The sequence below is a fragment of the Zonotrichia leucophrys genome, chromosome 3 (assembly GCF_028769735.1).
Source record: "Zonotrichia leucophrys gambelii isolate GWCS_2022_RI chromosome 3, RI_Zleu_2.0, whole genome shotgun sequence".
Taxonomy (NCBI): domain Eukaryota; kingdom Metazoa; phylum Chordata; class Aves; order Passeriformes; family Passerellidae; genus Zonotrichia; species Zonotrichia leucophrys.
Genome location: NC_088172.1, coordinates 92964038 through 92986354, shown reverse-complemented (window position 1 = coordinate 92986354; position 22317 = coordinate 92964038). Strand labels below are relative to the sequence as shown.

Genomic DNA, 22317 nt, shown 5'->3' with positions numbered 1-22317 from the left:
ATTCCAACCCTTTTATCCCTTCATTCCTTTCTCTCCACATATTTTTGTGTTTTATTTATAGCTCGGCCCGCTTTTCCTTTGCAATTTGTAAAATAACCCTTCAGAGTCAGGGAGGGAAGACTGAGGAGCAGCTCCTGGGCACTCTTGTGGATCGAGCCAGTGGATCATTCCCTGTTGCTGTGGCTGGATCCCCCCTTTCCTGTGCACATCCTTCCTTCATCTGCACAGAGATTCATTCCTCTTTTAGCAGGCAGCCTCGGTTCCTGAAGTCATTCCTGGGTTTGTGTTGACAGGAGCCACATGAGGTGTTTCAAACCAGCTGGCTGTGACTTTGGCAGCAGCAGGGTCAGAGGCCTCACGTCTGGAGAGGTGGGAAGGCTGAGTTTTATCAGTGAAACCTTAGTGGAGGCTGTGAGCTGTCCTGAAACATGAAATCCACCAGCATGACCCATACTTGCATGAATCCTGTAAAGCACAGCTGTGTAAACAATGCTTGCAATAATTCTGAGCTAAATCTTCTGTGTTTTGCTTCAATTCCCGTGCCCAGCATTTTTCTCCAGTTTAATCCACAAACTAAGGGTCAGTTTAGCACTTGATACATCTTAACTTGCAGATCAGGATAAAATACTTCTTGACCTGCTCTTAGGTCTTCCACAGTACTGACTTCTTATAGCATAACTGGACTATTCCATATTAAACTATCTGATTTGGTCTGGAGAGGAGGAAGGGAGCTGGCAGGCTTAACTGCAGTTCTCCTCATTAATTTATCCATGAAGAGGGCAAGCGGAGAGATGTGTTCAAGCAATAAAATCATGGAATGGTTTGGGTTGGAAGGGACCTTAAGATCACTGGGTTCTAAGCCCTCTGTCCTGGGCAGGGACACTTTGCACTAGATCAGGTTTCTCCAATCCCCATCCAGCCTGGCCTTGAACACAGGGCATCCACAGCTTCTTTGGGCCAGTGTGAGCCAGTGCTTTACTACTCCCACAGTAAGGAATTTCTTCTTAGTATCTAATCTAACCCTGTCCTCCTTCACTTTAAAGCTTTAAAGCCATTCCTGTTTGTCCTGTCACTCCATGCCTTGTAAAAAGTGCCTCTCCAGCTCTCTTGTAGCCCCCCTCAGCTACTGCAAGGTGCTCTAAGGTCTCCACAGGGCTCTTCTCCAGGCTGAACAACCCCAGCTCTTTCAGCCTATCTGTAGCAGAGATGCTCCAGCACTCAGAGCATCTTCATGGCCTCTGCTGGCCTTATTCCAACAATGCTGGGGATCCCAGAGCTGGATGCAGCTCTCCAGGTGGGGTCTCACTAGAGCAGAGCAGAGGGAGAGAATCCCCTCCCTGGACCTGCTGGCCACACTGCTTGGGATGCAGCCCAGGATGCAGTTGGTGGAGCCAATTAGCAGCACCAGCCTGGGGTGTGAGAATCTCAGGCTCTGTCACAGGTAGGAGTGGAAAAACAAGAAGTAGGAATGTTAGTACTAGATGCCTGTGTATGGACTTAATGAGGCCATTTTGGAAATTTCTACTGGTTCCAGCAGCCATGCTTTGAAAAGTATATTGAAATATTAGAAGAGATTCAGAGAGCTTTAGTAAGGGGTTTGAGCTTTAAAAGCCATGTTTCATATTGAGATCTCAGCAAATAAGTACATTTAGTTTGTTCAGGAGCAACTTCTGAGGTTGACAGATCATACCACCACTTACCTCTGTGAGCAGACAGGTCTCTAATTTAGCCAAGTTACGTGGTCAGGAAGTAGAAGTACAAAAATAAATGCACACAGACACATGCACGCCCCCCTGATTAATTAGGGGAGCTGCTTGTCTTGTGGTAAAAGCTTTAGGGCAGTGCGGGCTGTCTGTCTCACCACATCCATGGCAGAACTGAGAGCATTTTGCATCAGCTCCTGTGTCATTCAGGAGATCAGATTAGATGATGATAACATTCCAGTCTGGTCTTAGAATAATTAAATGAGGTATTTACAGAGATTTCAAAGTCAAATCGGATCTCCTTCCCCACCACCACCCTCTCAGCAGCTTCAGTTAGTGGTATTGTTTACATATTAATGAGATGTAGCATCAGGCTGCAAAACCATGTGATTTAAATGTATTTAGCAACAGAATTAAGCACATGTAATGGTTGCTGATAGCCATGAGGATGTCCTTACATCTCTTGATCTTTGTATATCTGGGCTGGAGGTACCTGCTATGGGATCCCAGTAGTCCTCTACTCCTGAGTGCAGCACCCAGAGCACATTTCCTTCCTGCTGGGCAGCAGAAAGCAGACAGAGCTGTCCTTTCCTGTCTCCCACCCTCAGGGACCAGAGGTGCAGTGTCCTTAACCCCTTAGTGTTAGCAGGTGGAAGGGCTCCCTCTCTCCTTGTATCACAATGCCAGTGGAAAATCAGATAGGTATAGAAAGAATTGGTATGCAGGATCACTCTTCTCTGTTAATCAAAGCAGCATTATCATTCTGTCTTTTTTTGTTTGCTTATTTGATTGCTACACTTACCTAAAAAAAGATTTCCAATAACTACTGAGTTGAAAGTGATTTAGATTAACCCCAGCTGACACCGCTGCTTTAAAGAGGGCTGCCTGAAGTTTTAAATCCTCACAAGCATGATACTTCCCAGGAGGAGCTGTAAATCCTTGAAGCTGCTCCCTCCTGATACTGTGTTCTCAAGGAAAAATTACTCAAATCTTATGAACCAAGACAGTAATATTTCCCAGTAAGCAGTTTTAGATGGCTTTTGTTTTAATGTCCAAAAGTGTATCTGTGTTTAAGGCTAACATAAAATACTCAGATATTCTATAACCTGACAAGTTTTCTTCTACTGGTTTCCATCTTTTCTTTCATTATCTTGCTGATCAGTTTATTTACAGAAGTACCAAGCCTCCTTCTATCAGGTTTCCTAAGGAAATGTGACTAGGGTGGAAGATATTAAGGCATAGGTGGGTGAGCAACAGCCAGTGTTTAATGGAAACCTGGGAATGTATGAAATATCTGGAGCTGTGCAATGAAGGGACAGGTATGTCACTTTGCCGCAGAAAGCAGTTGTATTGGGCTGGGAGGTAGGATGGACAAGGACCTCACATATAGGGCCCACTTTCAACAGAGCAGCTTAAATTAAGAATGGATATTCTGTTGTGAGAGCATCTCCGTGTGCCTCTCCCCGTGGTGGCTCAGCAGCTCATCAGCTGCTGTTCTGTGATGTACCCTGGTTAAGAATAGCATCCTCTCTGCTGGATCAGAGCAGGGAAAGAGCCAATGTAATCCTTGTGAGGTGTAAAGGAATGTCAATGATAACCAAAGTAGGACTGCTGAGATCCTTGGTAGGGATGGAAATGGGTAATAGCCACCCCTGTTAATGCCAAGGAGACTTGAATTCACCTTTGAGGCTGCTGAGAGTCTGAGCAGTTCATTGCACGGATTTGCCTTGGGGCCATCCTCTTTTTTAGCTCACTGGTGATCATTTTGGCCTTCAGAGCTCCTGTTCTGAGTCATTATTTTGGCCCTGGCTGGTACAGATCCCTTTGTCTCACAGTGAGCCTGCTTGGCATCGCTGGGTAGGAGCAAGGAAGTGTCCTTGTGGCTGGTGTGAGTCAGAACTGAGGAACAGACTGTGCCTGAGCTCCCAAGCAAAGCTTTAGCACAGGGAATGGGTCCATCCATCCATCCATCCATCCATCCATCCATCCATCCATCCATCCATCCATCCAGGACCAGGGGCTGGGTTCATCCCACTTGCTTGGGATTGTGCTGTAGGGCTGAACTTCACCTCTGGTAGTTGTCTCCAATTGCAGCCGCACTGCAATAATCTCTTTGTGAAAGCGTTTGAAGGAAGCTGAAAAACATTTAATCCTGCCTTCTGCATTCAGGCTGGGTTTTGTCTCCTGGAATTAAAATACTGTGCAGGCATGATATTATTGACCACAGAATTAAAAGTAATTTTCAGTTTACCTGTAACATCTTTATTTTGAACCTAGTAAGAGGCTCTTGTAACGTTTTATGATAAGTGATGAAATAAAAGATGCTGGCTGGCTGTGCCAGTGTACAGTGCCCCTGTATTGTGTGTGAGCACATAGGGAATGTGTGCTCGGGTTTGCTGGGGCAGGGGGTTGCAGAAACTGAGCTGCACGGGGCTACCAAATGCTGCAGGATAAAAATTCTGATTGAGCAACTGGTGTAGTGAAAGAAGATATCCTCATTTTTCCTTGGAAGTGTTTTTTTAAAAAATGTGTCTTTCTCTGCTGCTGGTGTTTTGGTCCTGAGCCTGGTCAAGTTCTCCCCGTGCCACCTGAGTCCAGTGCCCAAAGCAACCAGCTGTGCATTGTAACTGCCTGAAGTAATGTCCTGTATCAACAGAGCTGAACTATAAATAACTTTGGGCACAGAAAGTTCAGTAAGTTAAAGAATAGTGCTTTAGAGGCATTTTGTCATCCCAAAATGGAGACTGCCACATGGATTAATCATCGTCTGCATGTTGTGCAGTTTACAACTGCTTAACAATAGTTAGAAATAAACTTTATATTCACTCCTGAGCACTACAGTTATCTTTCCTTTTCTGAGGTGCTCTTACAAAGCAAAGGACAAAATACTATTCTTGGGTGCAGAGGATACATAGTTCACTACTGCAGGAAGAAAGTCATGGAACTGTAAAGCGACTGAAATGGGTGTTTCTATTTGTCCTGAGGAGCTGGGCTACCTGCCTGATGTTTTAGCCTAAATAGCAGTTTCTTAGCTTAATTAGATTTCAGATGCAGATCTCTGAACATTATTTGATTTCCTTTGTCCTTCATTCCTTCCTCAAGGGGTCATGGATACTCACAGGAAAAAGACAATCCCTCAGATGTCACTGAAAATATTGCAAGAAGTGTTTTGTCCTCTTCAGCTTCTCTGAGCTGTATGTTTGCTTACTTCTTTTTTGACCCACCAGAGACATAGAATGATGTGGTTTCCCATGGGAAAATTTTTCTTCAAAACTAGCATAAACAGGTTGTTGAAGCAAGTCTTTAAATTCAGTTGGAAAAAACATCCTTAAGTCAGTGACTGCCCTATGTCTTTACTTCTGATCACTTGATTTTCTGGTTGACTGGCACTTTGCTATGGATCTGAAACACATGTTGTTAGATATCTCCAGACTGCAGAGACAACAGCCTAACTTCACAGGGAAAGAGACAGTAAAGATGCTCAAAGGATGCAGGTTCAGAGCTGCCTGATTAAACCTAGCCTAAGGGAATTCCCTTTCTCGTGAATGGTCTACCTTTGTCTGCTGTGGTGACTTTTCTTCCTTTTAGCAGATTGTCTTGTAGCTTGCCTTGCCAGGGAATTAAAGCTTCAGGCTGCCGTTTGTGTGGAGCTATTAAATATGGATGACCCAAGCAAGGAGCCTCTTGCATATGAAACCTGGTATTCTGGTCTTCTCCCTTTCTGATATTTCTGTTCTTTCAGACATGCTAAATATTTCAGATATGCTAAATATGTGCCTTTGAAGTTTCTTTTCTTCTTGTACAAAATACACTTTCAGAGCTGAATCTTGCAGCTGGAATTAGGAGATACTGGTTCCAGCTGGACACACAGAGCAGGCCATGGAAAATTCTCTGCCTCCATTTCCCCATGTGTAATGTTGAAACAGTAACATCCTCCCTCCTCTGTGCAGCTCTTTGAGCTTTCTTTCTTCAACTAAGGAGCCATAATGTAGTCTAGACCTTCTGCAGTCTGGTGGGAAGCCCTGCTGGAAGGTGTCTTGTCTGGGGAGGCTATGGATCCATAGGCAAGGAGTAGAGGCTTTCCTGTCTCTGATCAGGAATTCATGGGGAGAAATATCCCTGCATGCTAAAGACATCAGACCAGCTATGTGAGTGCAGGGAGTCCTGCCAGCCCTGCTTGCACAGAGTCAGCAAATCTGTGTCTTAAGCAGATCTGATGATTTATGACCTGTGGTCTGTATGCCAGTGGCCCTTAAGTGTAAAGCCTTGATTTTCCAAGTAGTTCATGCAGTTGGCAGACTGATAGTTTAGCTGCCCAGGCATGAATGACTGCAAGATGTGCAAGAAACTCATCTGGCTAAAAACTCATTTCATAAAAGTCTTTTTTGATGCAAGGATATCAGGAAGGCTGGACTTTTCTGGCCTCCCTTTTGGGGTAAAGTGTGTAATTTTATGTTCCACTAGACCTGGGGAGCTATGGAGGATCAGGAGGAAGGAGATTGTAAGAGATGGAAATCTCTTGGAGGTTTATGTAGTAGACCTTCCCCTGGTTGGGCCAGGAAGTAAGGGATGGATGTCTGTGCTGAAGGATGACTGTAAATCTGATGCTAGAAATATTTGGAATAGGGGAGTTAAAATGCAAGCTGCTCTCAAAACTAAAATGTTTTGTGCCAAGGTGCAACAGGCTGGCAGTTATTTCCCTTTGTAAGGGCTGAGTTTCTAAGACGTGATCAATTTTGGTATCTCTTGGAAAGAGATCTGATAGGTTTTACCTGTGCAGAACACAGGGATTGTCTGCTCAGTTCAGAGGTAAACCCAGAGCTAGACAAAAGATGGAATATTGAGTTTTGCAGTGATAGACCTCCAAGGAGCCATATAAATCTCTTTAAAACCCCAACTAACCTACCACAAAACTGTCCAAGAGAGATTGCTTCAAGACAGCACAGTTATAAAATATCTGAAAGGCTGAATAGGGTTTTTCCCCCTCTTGTGATATTTGGAGTTGAACTTTAGATACATCATTTTGAACATGGCCTTTTAAAGTAACTTTCTATTCTGGCCCTGTCATTTTTAGGGCTGTAAAGAAAAACCAAAATGCCAGGGAAGGAGAGGAAATGAAAATGAAGAGTGGGGCTAAAGAGTAGGTTTTGATCATTTTTGCAAGAAGTGGCATCATCTGTGAGAACAAAAGTCTTCAATTGCTGCAACTGGAGACAGCTTTTAGTCTCCAATTCTATTTTGCCCTGAGCCAGCCAGCCAAATAAAAACAGCAACATAAATCACTGCTGGCAGAACTTAGCAGTTATGCAACGTCCAGTGCACCACATGCCTATTTTTAGATCCGTTTTACACTAGCAGAATTTACTTCATGAAATCTAAAAAGAATGTCTGTTCAGAGGCTGGGGGATAAAGATGATATTTAGAAAGTGCAAAATGTAAAAACACTTAGAACAAGGATGCTCTAGCAAGCCCTGCTTTGGCAATACTGATATCCTTTCAAAAATGCTGGCTCAATCAGGCATGCTAATGAAGACTGGGGGTTTTTTTCATCTATAGCCCCTTGAATTTCTAATGTGCAGTTGCTGTTTGAATGGTTAGCTGTGCTCCCTTTACCCAAACAGCTGAACATCAGACTCACATACAGCACTCGTTATCCAAGACCAGATGTGCCTCTTCTCTCCTTTACATTTGACTTAATTCTCCTACTATTGTAATTCTGCATTAGTTTGTACTGTGTGTAATCTTGTTCCCAAAGCTTGTTGTTCAGATTCAGAACAGGCAGTGATTGGGAAAAGTTTGACCTTTCAGTCTTTAGATACTCTAGCAGATGAAACACAGTCTGCATAGTTAATGTATCTCTGGGATTTCTGGGATTTCTGCCATAATTTTGACAGTTTTCAGTCACGTCTTTAAGCAGATTAGTATTCTGACTATTGCATGATCTGTATTGATCTTTTTTCCCCCAAAACCTTTCTTCTAGGTGACAACCTTGATGCCATCCATGACATAACCGTGGCATACCCCCAAAACATTCCTCAGACAGAGAAGCACCTTCTGAAGGGAAACTTCCCAAAGGAGATTCACTTCCACGTCCGGAGATACCCCATCGAGACGGTGCCCACCTCCAAGGAGGGGCTGCAGCTTTGGTGCCGGCAGCGCTGGGAGGAGAAGGAGGAGAGACTGAGGAGCTTCTACGAGGGTGGAAGGTGCTTCAGTGCAGCTGGGAAGGGCATTGTCCCACCCTGCAAATCCGAGCTCAGGGTGCTGGCCGTGAAGTGCGCCTCGCTCCTCTACTGGACGGCGTTCCCGCTGGGAATGCTGGTGCTGCTCTACCTGTACAGCTTTGCACAGTGGTACTTTGCAGCCATGATCGTCTTTTTCATTGTGCAGCAGAAGATGTTTGGTGGGCTGGAACTCATAGAACTCGCTTGCCATCAGTATTTTAAAAAGCAACAGAAATTTCACAACACGAAAGTAAAAATCAATTAGTTCTGGGGTAGAGGAAGGGTGGTTTTGAGATGCCCTGCAAATTTTATGCACAGGGAACAATTTTTGCATGAGAAGTGTCTTTTACTATCGCCATTGTTAGACATTTGCACATGATTCTGTGAAGAAAAAGAGAAATGTTAGATATTGCTCCACATGAAAATGGTAGTTTTTAATCTCTGAATGTAATTTTGACATTGCTCTCACAAGCAGCTAGCAACTGCATTCTGCTGTCATTAAGAAACAAATTGCTGGATTACTGAACAATCATAAGGACATTAATAAATGTGATGTGCACTGAAGTTTCATGTAGAAACCCAAACAGTTCAGCAAAGAGAGGCAGATGTATGATTTCTTTACAGTCACGTTGGTGTGAAGTAAGCACTGAATTTGGAAAACTGGTAAGTTTAGATGGTAGATGAAAGTTGAACGAGAAGTTGTTCTGTTTCTTTTTTCTATTTCAAATACTCAAACTTATTTGGTAGTAATATTTTTGCATAAGCTTTTCCAAACACTACTGAACCTACCAACCATTCAGCTATTCTGGCTTGGTCACTCAGGAGGAATTTCAAGCCTTGCAGTCTTGTGTCATACTACAGAAAGCAGTACAGTGCTCACTCTGCCTCCATTTAAGTGTTTGCTGATTATTTAATAGACCTGTGCAGCTCAGTTTTTATCTCTCACTGTTTCATACTGTTCTAGTCTCCCTGTTAGCTGTGGGAGACTTGTTCCTACTGTAGTATGCAGAGCTGCAGGATAGGGGAGCTGGTTTATTGGTATTTTTTTTCTCACAGAGGCAAAAATAGCTGTTTGTCTCTGAGTAACTGGAAAATGTTTTTTAAAAAGGCTTCCTTGTATCCTTGTAGACCTTCTTTGGTTGAAAACATTTTATTTAGTTTTCAGAGTAGGCAAAATACCTTTTTATTTCTTTTTTTGAATTTTTGTAGTATTAATTTTGGTTTTCGCATTGCTTCCTTTGGCATTTCACGTGTCCATGTGCATAATCAGAAAGAGTGCTTGTTCCTTGCATGTCAGGCAGACCTGTTGAAATGCAACAGTTCTCTCCTTGGTGGTACAAGAGATGGGTTTGAGTTTTGGACTTAGCACAAGGAAGAGCTGGGTCTGAGTTTTGGACTTAGCTCGGGGAAGAGCTGCATCTTCCCTTTGCATGCTGGCTTTGTTTCCTGATGACATCATTACTTTTTCAACCTCCTTCACAACTTTTGGTACTTTCCCTTATTTTCATGACATTCACAAAACCTGAAGGCCTAAATTCAGACAAGGCACTTTGAAGTGCATCCCTTGTCATGTATAATAAAAGTAATGTTCATGATCACACAGAAAAAGACAAAAACATTGCCAGCACTTCGGAGGTACTTCAGGTCTTCAGGTTGAATTGTGTTGCAACCTCCAAAATTTTAGACAACGTGAACAATCGTATTGCTGCAAAACCTTCCTGACTTAGTAATTATTTGTTTTTTATTGCATGAGGGCTTGTTTGAGCTGGACCCAGATGGCCTGGCTCCATTTGTTGAGTGGTGTTGCTGTGAAATGTGAAAGTCCAGAGAGGAAAACGTACCTTGTGCTGTGCTGCGTGTCTCAAGTGTTGGGCTGGCATGGTGGACACACCTGTTTGCTTCTAAATTACAACACTAGGCATGTTGTCTACTAATGTGTTTGTTTTAAAGACCATTTTTGGACAAATCACCAGCCTCTATTCAACTGTCCCTTGCAAGGTGACAAGTCTTTTTTAATCTGTGCTTATAATAACTAATTGTTTATTATGAGGAAAGTACTTGAAGCCATCTGGTTTACTCCAAATTTTTTAATCCCTTTTTTCTTAAAAATAAATAAAAGTAGGTTTATATTTAGGGTTATATTGCTTAATGATTTTTTCATGTTTGTATTTGTGTACCTGACTACTGGTGTTGCATTGTCATGAGTGGAAGGAGGTCTTTTTTTAAAGCAGTTCTGTGATACCACAGGCGTGGTTGCAGCTTACACTTCCATAGCCTGTCTTCTCTTCAGCCAATACCCTGCACATTCAGGTAACCCACTGCAAGGGAAAACCTAAAAACCTCATTTGTGGTTAATGCAGAGGAGACCTAAAAGGCTTCTTCCAGTCTGTCCTGGGCCATGGCTTTGCTTTCACACCAGGAGTAACCATAGCCAGCCTACTCCAATAGCCTTAACATCACCTTCAGGAATGACTTCAGAGGACAGGTTCCATGTTTTGGTGACATAAAATACCAGCTACGCTTTTCTCAGTCATTCAGAGAACTTTGTGGTGTCATCAGATGTACCAGGAACACCAGTGTGAGTCTTGGTCATGGCATGGTTCAGGATTTATGTCTCTGTGTAATTAAAGTTGGGCTCTGAAAATGAAGTCAGTGCAGTCCATCGTTGACCCTTACAAGGGATTTCCTCCCAGGTGGAGCCAAACATGTAACCTACTGTAATGTGATAAAAACATCCTGCAAAATCTGTAATTCATCCTCCTTCCTTATGTGTTTGGATCAAAGAGAAAGAATAATCTGCTTTTCAGCTGGTAATGTCACGTTTGCAATGCCCAGCTCCATGGTGCAGAGTGGTAAGTGAAGAATCCTCCTCCTCAAACGCATGTTTGAGGTAGATGTTTAGATTATGTGCATCATTTTTCAGGTGAATTAGAAATGCAAGATGGAAAAAATGTTGATTAAAAACTAAAAGTTTTGTGGATGGAGAAGCTTCTTTGTTTAAAAAGTGATTAGGGAACTGGGGTAAGATTTTTTCTGTGAATGTTTTTTTCCCCTCTGGTGCAAACGTAGCTGTCTAATGAAAAGGTTCTGACATACGGATTTCTTGGAGACTACTTTGTTCCTACCCTGTCTCCCTTTTCAAAGATCACAAAGTTGGCATTTAAGGACGTGGTTTCATGGTGGACTTGGCAGTGCTGGCTCAGTGATCTTTTCTCACCTAAATCATTCTGTGATTCTGTGCTGGGTGAATCACTTGGAAATTTTTTCAGTGCTGTTGGGATACAGGTGCTAGCGCTCCAGGAATCCCACAGCCCTCTCCATGGGACTTGGACTGGCGCTGGGTCTCATCTCACTCAGTGGCAGGTTTGTCCCATTTCACCTTCTCTGGCAGTCCCAGCAGCTGCCCCTCTGGGCTCTGTCTGCAGGTCCTGCTGGGTCTTGCACACATTGTTTGGGGTCAGTGCTGTGCTTTAAGGATGCTGCTCCCTTTGCTCAATCAAACGTTTCCTCATCAGCATCAGGGGGTTTCTTTCTCTCTGCTCAGAGCAGCAGGTTGAAATCCTGCCATCTCTCTGTGTCATCAGGCTCATCTGGGTAGCAGGATGTCAGACCAAGACATTTTTCTCTTGACTTCAAAGCTGCAAGGCCCAAAGCTGGTCTGTAAGGTGTTGTCTTGACCATAGGAGATGTAGTTCCTAGTTTTGTGCGTTGCATCAATCGGTGTTGTTTAAAAGATCTGTGTTTTGATAACTTGATTTTATATGTGCACTGTGTGAAAGGAAACACCAGGACACTACAAACCTACAGAAAGCCTTAGTTTTCAGATTTCACTGATGATATTATTAGAATGTTTTAACCATGTACCAGTTACTCTACAGCAACAATAAAGACCTGAAGCATTGCATGTGTTTAATTTTGCTGTTTTCTTGTTACTGCACCTGTAAGGAACAAGCTTTGTGTCCAATTATGATATGGCTGGCTGGCTCGGGCAGACTGGTGTCTGTTCCCATGCTTGACTCATGGATTGTGGAAGGAGAGCCCCCCATCTCTCCATGGGAGGCTGGAAAGGGGTGTCTGGTTCTACCTTCCCTTCCAGCTTCTTCGTGTGAAGAAGGCACAGAAACCTTGGGTGTGCAAGAACTGCAGCTCAGCTTTGGCCTTGCTGTGCTGCTTAACCAGGATTGCTGAAGAATAACCTGTCTTAGGTAGTGATAGATGGGTAAGGGCTCCATTTTAGCTGTATCCTGTTACCTCCCATGTAATTACTGACACAAAAAAACATCTATGGCAAGGTTCACATCCTTATAAGGGCCTTTCTTTAATGTAACTTCAGTCACAGGGCCCTTGATTTCTCCCTCCATTGCTTGAGTGCTGATCTGGTGTGGAGGCACAAGGGCTGTGTTTCTCAGCTCCTGATTACCCAGTGAGAATAGCCTGGCTGTGCTGGCCCTAGGGAAATACCCACATCTCCAGCAGGTATCCTGTGGCAGAAAGAAGGAACAGAGACCCTGGCAGCAGTTTCTGCAGCTGGAAATGATAATTGGCCATGTCTGTATATGCTCAGAGATTTCAAAGCCTTTCCCCAAAGTCAAAATGAGTGACTTGTCACTCTGGAAAGGTGGTTGTCTCTTCCTCTTGGTTTCCTCACTAATATGTAATGAAAAAATGTATTTCTCTGTCTTACTTGGCCTTACAGAAAATATTAATAATGGAGGCCAAAGATTATTTCACCCTCCAGCTGCCCCAAACCCCTCCTTTGCAGCTCCATATGATGGGGGAAAATAGTCTTATTTCCTAAGGAAATAGGAACTTTGAATCACACTGCAGGCAGTCTCAACCAGACTGCTCCTGGGAGCAGGGAGCACGGGCTGTGCTTGTAGCATGGCTGGGTCACTGCCAGCCTGGAGGGTTTGGCTGAGGCGTGTGAGGGAGAGAGAGCTTGCCTCTGTCCTTGCTGGGCAAGCAGGAGCTGATATCAGGCCCCGAGTGTTTAAGGAGATGTCTTTGTTCTGTTACAGCAGGCCCTCGAGGTGGTTTGTCATCCCCTTTTCTGGAGGTCTTTGTCTGGGACTGTTTCTCAGGTGGGCATTGCTGCCCTCAGTAGAAGATGGGAGAGTGTTTGCTGCATCTGAGATGCTTCATGCATGAGAGAGGCAGATGTGCAGGTAAGTGTAATGGTTTTGGTGGTTAGCAACCTCTCCCCTGTGTTTCTCTCTCCATCTTGCTTGTCTGGGGGAGGAGGTGGCAACCCACAGCTTCAGGGTTCTATGCCCACAGCTTCAGGGAGCATAGAAGCACCTCCAGTTTATCAGAGAGAAGAGCTAAAGGGGCTCAGGCCTCAGCATTGCTTCTGCATGCCCAGGACAGGTATGGAGGAGGATGAGCTGCTGCATGGAGTGAGAGCATGAGATGCTGTGGGAGGAGCAGGAGGCACGGCTTTCTGCAGAGCCCTAACCTGCACCCACATCACTACTGGGTCTTGCTCTCTGCCCCCAGCACTATTTCTTCCCCTTCCTTCAAGGCTTGCTCTGCTCTTTGAACAGCTGGGTGTCCAGTCAGCCTGGGGAATGGATGTAGATTAATACTGAACCCAAAGAGGAGGGAAATGTTAGGGATAGCAGGATAGAGTGCTGGGGAAGGTGTTGGCTCCTGCCAGTGCTGGGTGCAGCTGTTGGGAGCATGTCATCCTGTTCTAGAGGCTGAAGGAAAAGGTCTGTGTTAAAATACTTCTTTACTTAGATGTCTTCTGAGAAAGTCAGAAGAGAAGGAGCATCCAGCATAGGATGGCTCCCAGCAGGACCATTGGACTGCCCCAGGAGTCTCCCTGTTCTCACCTGACAGGCTGCCCACCAGTGCTGGCATTGCCTGTCTGTCCCTGTCACTACTCAGGGTGCTGGCTCCTCTCTGTGCTCACATTTCTCACTTGATGTTTAAAGATATGCAAATGGTTCCTCCTGCTTCTTTTCCTGGCAATTGTGCAAGACCCTGAGTTCTTTAAGGATAGAATAATCCCTCACTGTCAGTAAGATTCCCACTGGCAGGCTGGGAAGCTACCCACCTTTCCAGGGAATCTTGCAAAATCACTAGTAGCAGTGCTGCCTTATGCAATCCATGTTTTGCCTGGCAGCCAGGTGCTTCCTCACCTTCCTGGCAAGGAGCTGCCTCATCATCCTCCTCCCCACTGGCACAGTTGGTTTCCCTTCCCGATTATCCACAGAAATTATTCAAGTGGAATTGTTCTGCCTGCTGGTAGGTCCCGAGGTTTGCTTCCTACAGCTTTGCACCCCCTGCCAGTGCTGCTCAAAGAGCTCTCTGAAACTCAGCACTGAACCCACTCCATTCAAGTGCCCTTTTTATAGCTACCTAAGGAAAGGTCCCCACTTTCCCAGGGCTTTTCTTGGTGCTTTGTGATGGGCACGAATGATCAGCCAGTGGGTTGGTCTCAAGGTCACAGCAGGGAAACCTTCCAGCACTTGATGATCAGACAATCATGCACAGTCCTGGACATGGGCAGGTCAGGATCTGAAATTGTGCTGCTTCTCACACACCTTAACACCAATCCCTGCTGGAGCTAAACCAGCATTTAAAGGAAATGAGCTAAACCTCTCTTGGCAGCAAACAAAACTTTTGTGATTCCTTTCTTGCTCTATGCCTTCCTTCTCTTCTCTCCCTCCTAGGAGTGAGACAAGAAGGTTTTGGGACATTCTCTGTTGCTTGAAGCAGGAGAAAAGCAGCTATTTATCCATGGAGCCACTACATGGATAAATAGCCTACATGGATCAGGCTGTGCTGGCCAAGCTCACAAAGCAGGAGTTTAGCACTGCTTGACACTGCAGGCTCCTTGCACTTGTCTGTCCCTGGAGAGCCACACAAGGAGAGAGAGACTGGGCCCAGTTCCTCACTGGGCTCTGGTGTGGGCACTGCCAGCTCGTTCCTCTGCACAAAGAATGGGACATCCTCATGGCCAGCACAAGGACAAAGGGACATGGAGCATCATCCCATGGGATCCCAGAGCTTCAGCCAGCAGCTGGGAAGCCAGAGAGGAGCACCTGGGAAAGGATCTGCTGACCAACAGCCCTCAGGTGGCCTTGGTGCTCTTGTCAGAGATGCTGTGAGTGATGTGGGCCAAGGGTAGGGACAGAGCACAGGCACCCTCAGTGCAAGCCAGGGCTGTGCCTGGCATCAGGCTCTAACACTCACCTGTGGGTTTGGTGCTGCATGTCCATCTGGGACAGGTCTAATTCCTGGCCCCCAAGGCCTTGGCTGGGACAGGGGCAGGACAGTGCAGGATGCAGCAGGACAATGGCAGCAAATGCCACACTGCCAGCAGCAGTGAGGGCTGGCACAGATATTCCAGCTACGGGAACCCAGGGGCTGCCTGGGCCTGTCCCTGCCATGTGCTCAGCACATCCACCCCCCAGGAGTTCAGCCTGCTGATTTGGTGGGGTTTGTGTGACACAGCTGATGGGAGCTGATGCTCAGCTGTGGTCTCTGCTCTCTCACAGTTCCTGCTCCTGCACCATGTGAGGGATGTTGTGTGGTCTCAGAATGTGGGGTGCCTCAGCCTGCATACCCAGCCTGGCTTTAAATGAAGGTGTTGAAGCTCTCAGAACAGTCTGGTCTCCTCCTCTGCTCCTGCACTGGGATGAGTGACAGGGGCAGGGCAGCTGGCTCAGGCCTCCCTGGTCCATCACAGGGCTCTTGGAGCAGGGCAAGGGCAAGCATGATCCTGGGCTCACTCTGTGGCCAAGTGTCACATCCAGAGGGCATCTCCAGCCTCCCTCTCTGTGCTCCTCTAGAGGTTTTGCTTTCTGCCTGCACTGGGGAAAGGGAGATTCTTTTCCAGGAGCCCCTGAGAGGCAGCACAAGGAGATGTTTTATGCAAGATCACAGCAAGGTGTTCAGGTCTGCCTCCTCACAACATGGGAAGGTTACAGGCAGGCTCTCAGCTTTCCACTGCTAATGACAGAAAGTGCTTTGTGAGTGAGAGAGAGCATAATCAGGGATTAATGAGAAAGGAGCCTGTGGTTTTATTGCCCGTTGGACACCAGTCCCGTGGATGAACAGGAGAGGTTGCATTAGCTGCTTCCTGCTGAGTCCTTCCAGCAGGAGAGTCCTTAGCAGACTTTCTGCATCATTTAAGGACAGGGCGTGGAGGAGGGCACTGCAGGCAAGGAGTGCAGGGCTTGGTGTCCTCTGCTGCAGGCTGGGACAGGCCCCAAACTTGTGGCCCCACAGGACCTTGGGGCAAAGACCTTGGGCTCTGCTGTGGCTCAGCATCCCAGCTGGGTCAGCAGGACTGAGACATCTCCTCAGGTGGTGCCCAGTGTCAGCCACTGCATGCCAGGAGAGGCACAGTCCGGGTGCAAACAGAGCTGTTTGCTTGTGTGAAGGTCAGAGCAGATCCCACCACTCTGGGATGAGCCTTCTGCCCTGCTTCAGCCTGAATCCAACAGTGAGGGAAGCTGGAAGAGACCAGATAAAGGCAGGAATAAAACCAGGGAGGTTAAACACCTGATTTTGAATTAGCTTCATCATTCCTAGCCATTGCATAAAAGCTATTAAAGTTATTACAGGACATGCTGGATGCTGGTACAGCAGGAACAACAAATCTAAGTAGAGTGGTCCTTGTCATAAATATCACTCAGGCTGTCTTGACAGCCCTCTGCCATCCTGGCTGAGCAGTGCCAAACCATGGCTGCAGCTGATGGAACAGCTCCTTCTCTCTCTAAATGGTACAAGGAAAGAAACCTCCTGCTGTGTGGCAGACCTGCTTTCCCTGGGGCCTTTCCACAGGGATCTGGCTGCAAGTGCCACAAGGAACCAGAGGCCAAGATTTGAAAACCACGGCACAAAAGGAAATCATCCTGCTTGTGCATGCATTTGTCAAGTCTATTAATAATGTGCTTCACACTGTACTTTGAATACTCTTTTTAATGACTGCTCTGCATTTTGCCACTCAGCCATTGCAGTCACATCTAAGTCCTAAAATTATCAGACATTCATCTTGCAAAATCACAGCCTGACTCTCCTGATATCTCACTCCATGGTACCAAGGCATCTTTATTGCCAAGCACACGGACTTTTCAAGCCTGACACAGCACGTAGGTAGAGAGGTGCTTTTGCTGTTCTGTTAGCTGAGTCAGGTGCCTTTTCCAGTGACAGACCATGGCATCCCCTCGGTATAAAGTCCTCTGGTTACCCCTCTGGTCTGCCAAATGCTCTGACACATCCAGTTTGGAAACAAAGCCAACTTTTAGCTCAGTGTCTCCAAATCCTAATCCTCCCACTCTACCACGTCTCCCGGAGCAGAGAGGAGGATTAGAAAGGGGTGCCTTGTCCCTCACACCAGCAGTGATGGACAGAGCAGAGATGTCGCCCTGAACCTGGGCTGCTTCCAGGGCCATCCACCCTCCCTGAGTCAGTGTTAAGAGGATGCAGCAGGAAGTCATTGAAACCAGAAGACAATGGGAATGAAATGAAGAGCGAGGCATCCATTCACACCCTTGGCAGAGGCATTTCTATTCCCCGCCTGCCCGCAGGGGGGACGGGTGCTGCTTGTTAGACAGGTTATGTAATTGAAGTGGTCTATATTTATCAGGAGAGAGTGGCGTGCACACCTCGAGGGTCAGAAAGCCCGGCAGTTTGGAGAGCATTAGCTCCCCTAATGAATCAGCAGGGAGAAGGACCTAAAAATACGACTCGGCTGCAAAGGACATCATTGGGTGGCTGGGGGAGCCAAGGTCAGGAGGCCCTGATGTGCCTTTCCAGCTCTGGCTGGAGTGGTGATGCTGTGCTCAGATGGTCATTGCCTCAGAAAAGGCAAAATCCACCTGTGCTAAACTCCTTCCAGACTTTGGCTGTGGTGTTGGATGTTGAGCTGTGCCTAAATGAGAAGGGAGAGGGTCTCAATCCATGCCATAACTCCTGTATTGTAAATCAGCCTCCTTTTGGCATCATTTTCCCTCTGAGCCTGAAACCTCAACACTCGTGGGATCTATCCTCCTTTTTAGGGCATAGAACCACTATAAATGGTTGGTTTCCTTCAGGGTCAGGGTGGTCCCAGCCATGGAGGCTGGTTTGTGCTCCCTGTGCTGAGCCCTGCTGTGGGGGCTGCTCAGACATGAGCTCTGTGCCGGCTCCTCAGCACTGGGGAAACTCAGGGCAGGTTCTCCTTCATCCTGCTCGGTGCCCAGCCTCCAGGAGCAGCTGTGCCACCCCACAGCCCCAGCTGTCACCTCAGTGGGGAAGCTGCAGCACATCAGCAGTGGCCCACAGTCACCCTGCATCACAGTGCAGGTGATGCTGCATCTTTGAGGTGAGCCAGCAGCTGGAGGGGTGCTCCTGCTGCTCTGCATGGATGGAGATGTTAGTGAGGGTTATTTTTAGGGAACTGGAGAGGGTGGAAGGAAATAACAGATAGCCTTTGTTTTCTTGGTTTCTGCTACTTTAAGTGAATTTGTTTGCCTGTGGTGCCAGGGTGCTCAGCTCAGTGCCCCAGTTTACTCAGGGCGTAGGCAAACAGTGGCCATTGCCCCATGCTGTGTTTGTGCAGTGTCCACACTGTCATTTACCTTTATAAGAGCCTGAATGCTGTTGCCTGGACCAAATTCTGCCTTCCTGTAGACAGGTTGGTGGACCTGCCTGCCCAGGGCAGGGAGCAGAGCCTGGACACTCAGTCTGTCCCCTGAGACTGCCAGGCCCCTATGGCTGTCCTTTCCTGCCACATCCCCTGTAATGTTTTGGTCCTTGGCTTCACATGATTCAGATGAGTTCTGAGCCCTGCCTACCACTGGCAGACACTAAAACTACAGATGGGTAGATTTACCCCTCTCTGTAATTTATATCATTAGATTGATTTATGAAAGCTGCTTAGTGACCCATCGCAGCCAGGGCTGGTGTCCCTCTCAGTGGGGTTTGCAGAGCAACGGCAATTGATTCAAATGCTGTACTCCCAGGGGCTCCCTCTCACCCACCTGGAGCCTCCATGCTTTGCTGTGGCTTGGAAAAGCTTGGTCAGAAAGTCCTTTCTTGTTGGTATTTTTGTGTGGCTCTGCAGAAGGGCTCTCCCCCATGGATGTCAGGGTTATTGAATGGAGGTTACCTACAGGGGCAGCACAGCTTCCCAACTCCAGCTGGCATAAACCAAGCCCTGAGAGGAGGATCCTGCTGAGCTCTGAGGGGCAGCAGTGCCTTGGGAGCAGTACAGGAACAGGTCAGAGAGAAGAGCTCAGGGAATGGAGGAATGTAAGTGGGTGCTGTTGCTGTGTTGGTGCTCCACGTGGAGCTCTGCAGTCAGGCACAAGCTGGGATCCTGTTCCCTACATCTGGACATGCTGCCAGCCCTGATGGCAAGCACAGGCCCCTGGAGAAAGACCAGGAGATGTGAACACCAGTGGTCACATCTGTGCTGTGGGCCCAGGGCACTGCTAAGGCATTCATCTGTGCTGTGCATAGTCTCAGTCCTTCCTTCAGTGTAAAACTTTGGTGAGTTTAACATAAACCACAGGGGATGTTCTCCCATCACACTCTTACTTCTTGTCTGTGGGGTCTCTGTGGTCACTGCAAATCCACCCATGCCTCTGGATCATCCTTCTGGGCTCTCACTTGGTCAAGCACCTGGGTGCCACCTCCTCTCTGTTCCCAGCAATGTCACTGGCTGAGGCTCAGGAACCCAACCCACCACCAGCACTGGCCAGCATCCCTGGCCTCTCTGGGATCAGGTCTGTCCCACAGCAAACAAGGAAAAGGACTGATTCAAACACAGCTGTGGGGCTGGTCTGCCCACTGCACATTTCCTGAGCAAGGTAATTCATTTGGAAGAGTTGCTCTTGGCAGAGGTGTTTGATTACGTCTCTGCTCCCATCCATCCTCTCTGCTGTTAACTCAGCTGCCCCAGCAGCTCCTCGTCCCCTGGCCCCACATCTCCTGGGCAGGCTCACAGGGCACATCCTGCTCCTGCAGTGGCTGGTGAAATTGCTTTTTAGTTTTAAACCCTGGGACACAAAAGCCCTACCTTCATCATTTGCCTGCGGTCCCAGCAGTTCCACAGATCCGCATTAAATAAATCAGGGCACTGATCATCACTGACAGGCCCCAAAAGCAAGGGAGATCCAGATGTCTGGTCCACAGCTGGTCCCAGCTCCCTGTGGCTGTGAAATAAGGGGGTTCTCCTCCCTGTGGGGTGGAGGGAAGGGCTGTCAGGAGCCCAAAGGAATGGTGAGCTTGTGCCTTTCACTGCAATGTGGGGGCAGGGGCTTCAAGGACTGAGTTTATCCCAGCCCCACCAGAATGTATCCAGACAAACAATAATAATGTTCTTCACAGGGGGTTATTGAGATGGAAAGTGGCAAACTGGATTATGGCCTGTGCAATTTCATATTCCTCTTCCGAGACACAATTCAAATAATCCTTTTTCATAATTTATTTTTAATCTCTGTAGCACAGACCCTGAGGGAGGATGTCGCCAGAGCAGGAGCACTACCAGCTATGGGTCAGCTGAGTGTGAGGAGGTGGGTGTCCATGGGGCAATTTGGGTGCCAACCTGACCCCCAGAAAGAGAAGATTTGAAGGGAGGGATGGATCATGCAGGGATATGGATGCAGCTCTCTGTCCAGGGCAAACCTCAGTCTGACCTGTCCTTAAATGCCCAAATTTCACAAGTGTTTGGACTCGATGTGTGAAGCTTGTGTCTTGGTTGGGATTAGCTCCCAGGTGGCTCTTCCAGCCACCAGCCTTGTCTCCCAGGGGAAAGGCCATGCTGCATTTTGGGAGAGATCATGCAAAGATTGGTACATGCCCAGAGGGAGTCCCGATGTGAAACATTCCAATGGACTCAGCGATGGGAAATCAGGAGTCACACCTGAGGGGGGTGACAGAAGAAAACGTGGTCACTGGTGGCTGTTTAGGGCCAGGAGTCTGCTTTCTGGAACAGGCTACAGCTGGGCCTGCAGCAAATTTGCAGCTTGACAAGGATGCTCAGGAGTCCCTGCTGGGGTTCACTTCACCCTGAGACAGGCACCAGCTGACACATAAATGAACTGGGTTTTCCCCCCAGCTTTCACAAAGGCTGTAATTGCACAAAGTTTTAGTACGGCTCCTGTCTCGACTAAATATCTTCAGGCATCACTAATTAAATTGAATTTACTGGGATGACAAGTGTCCCTCTCTTCTCAGCCACAGATGTTGTAAGTGCAGCTCAGGCTCCAGCACAGCCTGTTTGGACCTGCTGCAGGACCCTCAGGCTTCTCTGGCTCTGGGGCACTGCCTGGATGCCTCTCCCAGTGTGAAAACCAAGGGGCAGACCAGGCATCAGCCCAGCATGGTTTTTATTTCTGCAAATAACTCAGATGGCCACAGATCAGGCTGTAGATCCTTTGTCCTCCTCTCCGTGCCCGGTGGGGAGAGTTAATAATAGATGTTGGATGCTGGAAGATGCAGAATTTAAATGAATTCCCTTTCCTTCTCAGTAATAAAAATGTTTCTCCCCTAAGAGCCCCTTGATTAATTGATCCGGCAATTGACAAATCAAGGATGGGGAGGCATAAAATCCAATAGAAAGGGATGAAAATAGCATTATGTACCATCTGATGCAGTCAGCGATGTCACGCTACCAAATGACGGCAGAAAACTGGGGCCTTGGGCTGGAGGAGCCCTCATTAAGATGTGGCATGGGTATTATTAAGTAAAAGAACATTGATTTTGTTTGAAAGATTTGGCCATCCATATTAAATATAATCTCTGTAATGTAATCTCGGGAGTTGCTTTAAATGTCAGCGTCACTTGGCCGCATCTGCTCGCTGGGGCTGCTGCTCCAAAATGGAGATGGAAACTTCATTCTCCATCACCCATTGTGCCCCCTTAGCAGCTTGATAGGCTGTGCTCAGGCAGGGGAACATCAGTATGTGGGCTCCCCACAGGGAATAAGGGTGTGCCAGAAAGGCCCGTGCATCCAAAGCATATGTGACTGTAGCAAAACAAGTCATTTACTGAGGCAGAAGCAGCCAACACACAGGATATTTCAAAGCCAAAAATCGCTTTAAACTCTGGGCTTTCATGTGAAACTTGAACACCTGGCTAGATCCTCGGCAGCAATTAACCCATGTAGCTCTAATCAAAGCCCTTGGAAGCTGAAACCCTTATTCCAAGTCAAATCTGACAAATTCTGATAAAGATTTTTCTTTGCTGTCACACAGATGTCCAGATCCAGCAACAGCAATGCCCTCTCAGGGGTTCGTGTGGGCTCACTGGAGAGGGGTGGCACTTGCTGATGTCCCCATAGCTCATCAGAGAAGTGGATGCCTCAAGACTGGGGAAAAGCACCATGGCACTCACAGCGCTGCAGCACAGCTGATGCCAGGGTCCTCACCCAGGTGTTTCCACAGAAAAAC

The 22317-nt window shown here is 47.1% G+C and overlaps 1 protein-coding gene across 2 annotated transcripts in view; it reads left to right on the top strand.

Annotated features, from left to right (window-relative positions):
- LCLAT1 (lysocardiolipin acyltransferase 1) overlaps positions 1-11829 on the top strand; it is a 112184-nt gene extending 100355 nt beyond the window's left edge. For both annotated transcript variants that reach the window (XM_064709325.1, XM_064709326.1), the window contains one exon: positions 7684-11829. In XM_064709325.1, the coding sequence (XP_064565395.1) occupies positions 7684-8192 (509 nt within the window). In that variant the 3' untranslated portion in view covers positions 8193-11829. The remainder of the gene's footprint in view (positions 1-7683) is intronic.
- The last annotated feature ends 10488 nt before the right edge of the window (positions 11830-22317 follow it).